The sequence below is a fragment of the Pogona vitticeps genome, chromosome 4 (genome assembly GCF_051106095.1).
Source record: "Pogona vitticeps strain Pit_001003342236 chromosome 4, PviZW2.1, whole genome shotgun sequence".
Taxonomy (NCBI): Eukaryota; Metazoa; Chordata; class Lepidosauria; order Squamata; family Agamidae; genus Pogona; species Pogona vitticeps.
Genome location: NC_135786.1, coordinates 22,214,822 through 22,225,303, shown reverse-complemented (window position 1 = coordinate 22,225,303; position 10,482 = coordinate 22,214,822). Strand labels below are relative to the sequence as shown.

The 10,482-nt window shown below is 39.9% G+C and overlaps 1 protein-coding gene across 2 annotated transcripts in view; it reads right to left on the bottom strand.

Annotated features, from left to right (window-relative positions):
* Positions 1-2,630: 2,630 nt before the first annotated feature.
* PTGIS (prostaglandin I2 synthase) overlaps positions 2,631-10,482 on the bottom strand; it is a 54,718-nt gene continuing 46,866 nt past the window's right edge. For both annotated transcript variants that reach the window (XM_020779481.3, XM_078392640.1), the window contains exon 10: positions 2,631-5,935. In XM_020779481.3, the coding sequence (XP_020635140.3) occupies positions 5,788-5,935 (148 nt within the window). In that variant the 3' untranslated portion in view covers positions 2,631-5,787. The remainder of the gene's footprint in view (positions 5,936-10,482) is intronic.

The following is a 10,482-nucleotide window of genomic DNA, read 5'->3' as shown; positions in this document are numbered from 1 at the left end:
AAAAAATGAGCATTTCCATTGCAAAATGTACAGTAGGAAAAGTTTGCTTGGGGAGGAAACCAAGATTTTCCTCAGACTCTGAAAGGTTACTTTTTAAAATCAAAGCTCCCAGAATTCATCAATGGCATTAACTCCTTTCTGTACTAGGTACAGTTGTGGTGCTTTGTTTTGTTTGTTTTTTTTGGTCCAGGGATTTAAAATTATTTTTACAGGCTAAATGATTGTGTGTTGCCTCGTACTTTTATTGTGATGATGTTTAATTCTACTGATATTTCAGAGCACGAAAAAGCTGGTTCTTCAGATTGTAACTAGCACAACGTTTCTTGAAAGAAACTGGAAAGCTATGCCAAAAGTAACTTTTTTCAAACACTGGTTTTCCATTTCATGCCATGTAAGGAGGATGTGACAGAGGGGAAATGTGTGGTAATCTTTTTTAGGAAGATGAGCTGAGCACTCATCCTAGGGGCGAAGTTCAGTGACTTGGCACTTGACCATTGTATTGCATCCTAGTGTCTTCATCCCCCACAACCCTCAACTTTCTCAATCTGTTTGGGTATGAGCTCCCAAAGAAAAAGTCCTACCTATTAACTTTAAATTGTATTTGTTCATTGGTTTCCTGTCTTGTGTCATTTATTTTAGATCAAAATCAGCAAAACGTGGCTCTATTCTGAGGTAACATGGCTAAGCACAATGTTAACCGCACCAAATACTGTAACATAGTCACTGTAAGATATTTTCAACCGAAAGAAATGAACTGATGAAGGGACACTGACGATGCTCTTCACTCATAGTGCTGTTTATCCTGTGAATGGCCCTGGGAATAATCATAGAATTAATTACAAATGGCATGCTCTATTTGGTCTCAAGGATTCCTCCCTGCCGAGATCAACCAGCAAGCCATGCTGTATGAAAGCATGGTGAAAGACAGCTGCATTTGTTTACAATTTCCTAAATGTTGCCTTCATCTAGGAATAAACCCCTCTTAACGATATAACATTACAAGCAGAGTGTGGAGGAGCTAAGCTGGCTGGAGGATTCTGAGTGTTACAGGGTTTTTATAGTTTTTCCAAGCACTGAGTAAATTTATTTATTTATTTATTTATTTATTTATTTATTTATTTATTTATTTATTTATTTATTTATTTATTTATTTATTTATTTATTTATTTCCATTTCTATCCCGCCTATCTGGTCGGATCAGAAAACAAAATTAAACATAATCAGTAATTGCTATTAGTAATTGTGCCCAAATGTGAGTCTATACTCATGGGCAAAATGTGGCCCATGGACACTATGTAGCTTCCAGTGGCCCAATGTGTGGCCCCATCACATCCTGGAGGGGGGGATAGCACCACCTCCCTCAGAATAAAGAAGATAGAAGACATTTGGATCAAAAAGTCCCCGTGTGCCCCCAAAGTTCCCTCGGAGGCAGGAGGGAAATGATGCAATATTTTTATTGCACCCAGCATCCTCTAATAATTTTTAATAATTGGGCCACTAGAGGATACAAAGAGTGTATCTTCCAGTTTAAAAATAACCCTGTTTTTATAGGAAGTAAAACAGAAGATGGGGGTCACATGTGGCTCTAAGACTCTGGAGATTGCCCACCCCTAGTCTGTGAATATAAAGAAATAACATAGGTAAGCCCTGTGCACATCTGAGCCTCCTTCTGGTGACATGAAAATGACCAGCTACGGAGATGGGATAGAATTTTGTTTCATTCCAAAAAGATCACAAAATGTAAATGTGGTAGAAAGTGAAATTAACAGATCTGCTTCTTCCCCTCTTAGAGATGGGTGAACATTTCACTTAATTTGTTTGAAATTAAAGAATATTACACAAAATTTTGTGACTTAAAAAAATTCAGGAAATCTGTGTGTAGGAGAAAGTGGATTCCATCCCTTATGCCGGGATATGACTCCTTTGGGATTTAACATTCACCATAAGCTGTTTCCTTCCCAAATGATTCAATGCTTCACTTCACTTAATGGAGAAATCTACAAATCTGTTAAATTGCCATTTGGCTTTGCAATTTAAAGGTTCATTGCTCCAGCCATTAGAAAAAGCAGAAGCCCTGGCTTTTTCTCTAGAATGTGGATTCAAATATAGATGATAATAGGGGCTCAAAGGCCATTTAGTAAAACGCCTGTTCTCAGAATAGCTATAAAATAGAAACTAGACTGGGGATAGCGATGGTAAAGACAAGTAAATACTAAGTATGCATGTGTAGAATCCTAGCTCTGATAAGGAGCTAAGAGCACATGCTAAGCTGCATAACATAACAGGAAAACCTGAATATACAGCTGCTTTTAAGCTTAAATCAATGTCTGTTGTTAAAAGCAGCAGCTGTTAAGCCCATGAACCAACAGAATTCTGCAATGAGGCAACATTCTACATATTACGATACAGAATTTTTAGATCTCTTGATTTCATCTAACAGCAAGGGTGAAGGTAAATGAGCTGTATCAGACAGACATAGCTTCTTGATATATAGTAATCCTGCTAACCTTTCTTTCCTAGTTCCAAGGGATCCACCCAGACAAGATACATGAGCTTTCTAAAAAAAGTCTAAAAGCTAGTAGTCTATTAAAAGAAAGAAAGCAAGAAGTATTAGGGTATTACATGTCACATCCAGTACAAAATATTTTGTTGTTTATTTTCGAAATTTATATTTAGTCTTCTTACAAAATTTCCTGGCAACATACAGTGAAAAACATGAATACACAACAAGAGAATAAAAATATTGATAAAGCCATAGAAATATTCTAAAAAGGACTATCAGGCAGTAGCAGCATAAACTCAACTTTAAAGATGGCACCCTTTAAAGCAGCAAGAGGGGCCCAGGAAGACCTCAGGAAGACAGTCTGTTTCAGATCAGGACTAACCAATACCATTCTGCCTTCCCGGGTTTTTGTTTTAAGCTTTTTATTGGATTGCATAACACACACAGTTCTGTTACAGGTTGGACATTTCTTTTTGCAGTGATTTTTAAGAGGATATACTGACCATAAGACTTGGCTTTTCCATTTTAGGTGTATCAGAGCTAAATAATTTGTGTTCACAAGAAGATTCATGACTTGGTTGTAAATAAGTATAGCTTATAATGGGAGTGCCGTATCAAGAATTTGAGAAAAACTAATGGTAGTAGCCGAATATTGCCAAACATTTGGTGCAGGTTCAATTGATCACAAAATGGCCAAGGTACCTATTAGTAAATTCATTAGAGATTGCCTTTATGTTCCTTTGAACTTATGTACAGGCTTCTATAAATGTAGAAGTACATGTATATGTGTTGATTGCCATGGGCAAGATTTATGACAGATCCATAGGGGTCCTGGCCAGGCTTTTGTCTACAGAAATGGGAGAGACTGTGAATTAACACCTCGACACTTTGTGTTCCATTGAATGTACAACCTTCAACTTTCCTTGCATATACTCTGCCTTCAGGAACAGTGAGTGTTACATCTGGTCAGATTGACTGATTGATTGGATCACGTACATACATGGATATGTAATCAGTATCTTGTTGCACAACTCTGCAGATCCAACAGGCAAAGCATTTCCCCCAGCAGACTTTAAAGTTTTGATACTGGGTTGTATGCATCTCCGTCTCATGGCATGCAAATCATGCACAATCCAAAATCAAAGCAGGAAGTCATAATTTCCTTTAATCTGTTACTTTTTATGACATCACTCCTCTTATACCAGCAGAGTGATGCAACAAGATACTAGCTTATGACTTTTTAAAAATGGGATGAGTGCTTCTGGAATGTTTTTAATTACTATATTCCATATAAAAATTTGAAATATCCCTTTACAGCAGGGCTAAACAGCTTGTGGCTGTCCGAATGTTCATAGACTGCAACTCTTAGGAAGGGGCTGTGATTCAAACTTTCACTTGAGAAGGAAAAAAAGCTGGAGAGGGCAGATGCTATACCTCGGAGAATGATATAGGTCCTTAGAAGTTTGTATAACCAGCACCGAACAGCTTTGTATTATGGATCTTCTGCTTTGGGCAATAATTACATGTGGAACTTTGTTCCTCATCGATGTTGCTTCAAGGAGATATTTGCATACTTGAATCTTCCTGCAGTTAACTCCTGTTCTAGCACAGTGGTTAACTCAAGAGCATATATTTTGCAGCATGCAGTTTGAGCTATGCTTCTGTTACTTTTGTTGTTGTTTTGTTTACACAGTCTTAAAAGTTCATTGTGTTTGTATTACTCATATAAAGAATAGAGCCTAACAGAACCCAGAAAGTGGCATACAATTTATTTTATTTATTTATTTATTGGACTTATATACCGCCCCATAGTGCTACAAGCACTCTCCGGGCGGTTTACAATTTTAATTATACAGGCTACAAGCATTGGGTAAGGTGGCCAATCCATTTGTAAAAGCACACAAAGCTCCTATACCTTTAATAGTTATGTGGAAGGGTGGCTTTCATAAGCTACAGTGGTGCCTCGACTAATGGCTGTCCTGACATATGACCATTTTGAGTTGGGACCAGCTCTGTCTGCAAAATTTTGCTTCGACTTGCAGCAGAAGCTTTGAATTGTGATCAAAAGAGGCAGGGAAAAAAGGTGGGGAATTCAAATTAGAGGGCTAATTTGGTCGACGAAGAGCTTATTTGTAACCCTTTCGCCCCAACGATTAGAGTGTGTGCGCTGGAAAAGGCTTCTGACTGCCTGGTGCTGCTTTCTGGTTCTGAGAAAGTACATTTACAGGGTTTTGCAGGGTGGTTTTGGGCTGGGGGAGGGTTATGTTTCTATGCTGTGTGGTGGGTTTTTTTTGTGTTTTGGTGTGTTTATTTTTTCAGCCCCAGCACCTTCCGATCGGGCTTGCTGTGTTGTTTATTTTTGGTTTTTTTTTAAAGCCCCAGCACCTTCCGATGGGGCTTGCTGTGTGCTTTTTTTATTTTTTTAAAGCCCCAGCACCTTCTGATGGGGCTTGCTGTGTGCTTTATTATTATTTTTTGTTTTTTAAAGCACCAGCGCCTTCCAATGGGGCTTGCTGTGTGCTTTTTGTTTTTTTGTTACTGTTTTTAAGCTCCAGCACCTTCCGATGGGGTTTGCTGTGTGCTTTATTTTTGGTTGTTATTTTTTTAAAGCCCCAGTGCCTTCAGATGGGGCTTACTGTGTGCTTTATTTTTGGTTTTTGTGGGTTTTTTGTTTGTTTTTGGCCGGAACAGATTAAACACATTCCAAAGCATTTCAATGGGAAATGGTGCTTCAACTTATGACCATTTCGAGTTACGTCCATCTTCTGGAATGGATTATGACCGTAAGTTGAGGCACCACTGTATTGCATATAATGCAAGCTACTTCTACTGAAAATTCCTCTTCCACACAAGTAATCAAAGACTCAGGAGCCCTGTCCTCTTTTTCAGTTGGATACCCTAGCACTGGATCCTTCTGGAATAAACCCAAGCTGACAGATATTAGTCAGCCTGACATATTGGCTGGTATACTCAGTGTTTACTCATTGTGTGTGTCCCATAAAGGCCACTTTTCACATAGCAAACTGTTTACCATTTTCCATTCACACCATGCAGAGGTACGGAGAAAAGTGCCAGCCAAGGAACCTTTCCATATAAGCAGCTTGCTGATGTCATGGAACACATCTAAAAATTGGACTTGTTTTTTTCCCATCGTGGCTAGAACATAAACTATCCATTTGAGCAGTGCCATGAAAAACCCAGCAGAAACCAGCAAGTTATTGCTTTCTTGCCAGCAAGGAAGCGACTGTCCAGAACAAGTTGGTCTGAAAAAGAGTGAGCCCATTCTACTGGTCTTTCAGTTTGTATCGAACAACAACGTCGGTTTCTGGCTGCAGCATTCCAAAACCGTATCGTTCTTTGTCGAAGCCTGGGATCTTTGTGTCTGGATGTTTCAGCTCCAAATCAAAATATCTTAAGAGGAGAAAAACACACCTGAAATGAGACAATATAATCGGATCAGTAGGGCTTAAGACATCAAGCCTGTACTATTATTAAATTTTGTGCTTTCATATAAAACAGATGGAATATAGAGTCTGAACAAAAAACTGACAGTTAAAACAAAGGATTTGTAGCCCAGTGTTCTCTTCAGTATTTACACAACTGATCATGTGACTCAGTTGTGTGACCACCAACTCATCAGATCACCATGGCAGCTTCTGCAGCTAGAGTTTTGTACATGGAAATATTCATTGGGATGCTTCCCATACTTTAAAAAAATACACCAGACTAGGTCAGATGCCAGCTTGCAATATGTGGCTGAAAACAGTGTACATTTGATAGTGCTTATGTGGGGTGGAACGCGTGAGGAAACTAAGTGTGGCTTTATAAAAATTAAATAAAGTTCCTCTAATTATGCACTGGATAAAATGGTTCAGTCAGGATCCTACAGTGCAGATTGACTTCAAGTCTCCCTCAGTGGACCACTCCTTATTTGTTAGTTTACCTCAGCTGGCACTTACTATCTCAATACATTCATCCAGAGACCCTGTTTATGAGAAATAATGAAGTATTTCTGTTTATTTATGGTTCTTCATAGATAAAAACAAACATCATTGTATAAAAATATTAGCTTGTTGCGTCACTGAGCTTAACTAGTTAACTAGCTTCATTACTGACTAAGCTGCTGGTTATGTAGGTGATAGAACACATCACTCTAACTGTCCCTTTGTGACAGACTCCATTGCTGACACTGACCTTGACTGGAAAAAAGGTGGGAAAAAGAATCTGAGGAAGAAAGCGGACAATTGACTGCTACTGACTTGACTGACATTCACCCCAGTCCAGAAATGTCCCTCCCAGCTAAAACCTCTCAGAGGCATCATATGCAGGCGGCAATACATCCACAGCTTATTCTGATAGAAATGGCTGCTGAATTCAGAGGCTTACAGCTAGATAGGCTGCTGTACTTCACACACTTACATCCATTTTCACTGGTTTCTGTGGTATTTGATCACAGCAACTAACACAAGCTGCAGTCTGTCTATAAAGGTAAATTCAAATATCTGAAACCCAGAAGGGACGTTTCTAACACCCCTCTTCCCCAAGCTAGTGGGGGCCTCTGACTCTGAAATTTCAGAGGTGTTATGAATCCACTAAAAAAGATGTGCATTTTTGTATTTGGACCACAACTCCAACAAGGCCTGGGAAATTCTGGGAGTTGCAGTCCAAAAAACACAAAAATGCAAAAAGGCTGCTCATGTAAACTGCTGTCTAAAATCCAAAATAATTTTACAATAACCTCCGCACCGCAAAAGAAACAAACAAAAAACAACCTGGGACCAACAGCTACCACTTCCCCAAACCTGCATATTTAGCCTGTGTATGCTTTCAGTGACAAGAGCTTGTATAACGTAATTCAAGAAAGGGGAAACTTCAGACTGTGCAGGATTGACTTTGCATTTTCCAAAAACCATGAGTTCAGCAAATAAAGCCATTGTGATAGAAGACAGATGGAATTAAAGACCATGGTGACTCTGAGAAGCTTGCCACATGAAATTCCCTTCCTGGTAAATTTCAAGCTTTTTATTGGTTCATTAATGTAATTTAACAAGGAGAGGGAACTCATTCTGTTGACATAATTGTTAAGCAACTGAGAATCAGAAGCCCTTCATTTGTAGTGGGTAGAGTGGCAGATTAGGACTCAGGAGGCCTGGGTTCAAATCCCCACTCAACCATGGAAACTCACTGGAGGTGCTGAAGATGTAAAACCACTCCTCAAATATCTCACTCACCTTGAAAGCTCTATTAGGATCGCTATGAGGCAGTTCTGACTAGACAGCGTATAACCATGGCAAAGCACTCTCAACGTTATAGACGTTCTGTCCCCTTTTGCATATAGCAAAAGCTGTCCTACAAAGCTATCCTATAACCAACAATAATGATTTATCAGCCTTGCCTAAAATGTCTCTCTGTTGCACATACACACACTCACAGAGCCATTTAAGGCAAAGGTTCTTAAGCTGTGGTCCATAGATCTCTGAGAGGGTAGTGGTCCATGAATATATTTCAGTACATCTGAGAACTAGGTACTAAACTCTTCCTTTTCTTTGATTTCCTTCCTGTTACTTTGAAATTTGTGACTGTGGTGTTGGTGTGGGGAATCTTTTTTAAACTGGAATTACATTCTTAACTACTGTATAATTCAGAGAGGAGCAAGTGCGTCCACTCAGTTTTCACCACATTCTGGGTTCTATAATCCAAAAAAGGTGTCAGAAACCATTGATTTAAGATATGAATGTAGGAATTGTCTTTTTGTCAATCAGACTGAGATCCAGCATTCTGTATCCAAAAGCAGCCAACAAGCTGCTTCCGTAAAACCATCCTCTAATTTTTACCCTTTAGTAGTTTAGTTTTGTACAGCATCTGATATTTACAGTTCTGCTGCCTCTGTCCACAGAGCTATTATGGCTGTCTTCCACGGCTTCATCCAGTCCTTTGAAAAACCCACATCATTCGGACTCTGAAGTGCCTGAAGTAAGTCTGAAGGCACACAGTCTGCTTGCGCTGCTAAAGCAAAACAGGCCATGCTCTGTAAATTGCCTGGGAATCAGAACATAAGCTGTTTCCACTTCCTCCAAAGCAGGCAGAATAAATCATGGATGTGCTGTGATGCCCATAGGCAAGGGACCATTTAGCAACAGTTTATCCCTAAACGTACATCTCACATTTTGCTATCTAGGGCAGGCTGAGTTACTTTTTCACTCAAGAAGCTGAGCACAGCCCATCGGCTTTGTAAGATGATGATCCACCCAGGGCTGATGAATTCTAGCACTGCTAGGCCTTGACCACAAGGCACACGTTCAAGGCTTTGAAGCTTGGAGGTCCTGAAAGAGCAGTGGTGGTTGCAGCAACACTGGGGCTGACATTCTGTTGGGCAGCTATGCAAATGGTGCAACTTTTGGACAGGAGTTGCCATAAGAAATCTTCATAGGCATGATCTGTGGCATGCTGACTCAACGTGACTCAAAAGTCTATTTAATTATTTCTAACTTATGGCAATTCACTTCCAAAAGCTAAGCTACTTGCTTAACCAGGCAACAAGATTTCAGCCATTGTGTGGGCATGTAATTTTGAAAAGGGAACTGGGCACAACTGTGTATCAGAGTCCCAAGTGTTCCCACCATCTTTATTTCCTCAAAAGCCCTTTGCGGCTCTAGAGGTCTTGTGATGAGTGAAAATGATAGGTGCACCTGGAACTTTTCTCCACAGTGCACCCCAAAGTGCCGCATAGGGCTCTTTTAATTCATTCATTAATTTTTGAAAAAGGGGGTACCATGGCATTCGTGGCTGTCCTTCTGTCTCTGCCTATCATGACATTTGGAACCCTGTGAAGGAGGGACAAGGAGGGGATTAGAATTTAGTGTCCGTTAGTCAGATTGAGAGGAAGAAGCACAACGGGGGAGAGAGATTCTAGAGCAAAGAAGAAGACATTTAGTTTTGCCAGGGAGAGATGTGATGCAAAGGTGAGAAAATTGCTTAGGGGAAGGTTAAAGAAGATACCGAGGTATTAAAACGATGAATGTGGTTAGTTGACGAGCTTAGTGCACTTTATTATAGTGTTCTAACCTGCCGCCTAGCAATTTGAAAGCATGTAAAAATGTAAGTAGATAAATAGGGACCATCTCGGTGGGAAGGTAATGGCGTTCCATGTCTAGTTGTGCTGACCACATGACCATGGAAACGATGGACAAACACTGGCTCTATGGCTTTGAAACGGGGATTAGCAGCGCCCCCTAGAGTCAGACCTTGTAAAAATGTGTCCTGTTTATCTTCTGCTTGGATAGGGGAAGGTGGTGGAATCCAGCCCTATACAGTGTACAGTGGTGCCCCGCTTGACGAAGATAATGCATTCCATTAAAATTGCTGTTAAGTGAAATAATCGTCAAGCGAAAGTAAAAACCTCATTGAAATGCATCGAAAACTGGTCAATTCGTTCCAATGGGGGAAATACCTCATCGTCCAGCGAAGATTGCCCATAGAGAACCACTGATCAGCTGTTCTAATTCCCTGTAATGTGAAGCTTCTGTCCGGAAAACCGCCACTTTCCGAAGGAAGGGAAGCCATTTTACGAAGGGAAGCCATTTTGCTGAGCCAAAAAATTGTCATTAAGTGAACAAACGGTTCGCGAAGCAGGCTCCTAATTGATGCCAAGCAAAAAAACCTCATTGGAACCATTGTTTTGCGATCGCAATAGTGGTCGCAAAAAACCCATCATAAAGCGATAGCTCACTGCAGGAAAACGGGGCTACTTGGATACAGAACAAATGTTCTGTGACTTTGGAGAAACTCAATCAATGCAACATTTATGAGCATGCAATTTATGCCCCACCACATGTACCAAAGATCTAATAAATGGCTGAGATATCACTATTGAAATAGCCTGGTTCTGGTAAAAAAATAGTTTAATTCTCTTAGCATTTTAATTTGTTTTTTTTTAATCTATATTTCATATAGGTCTGTAATTAATTGTGCAACACACT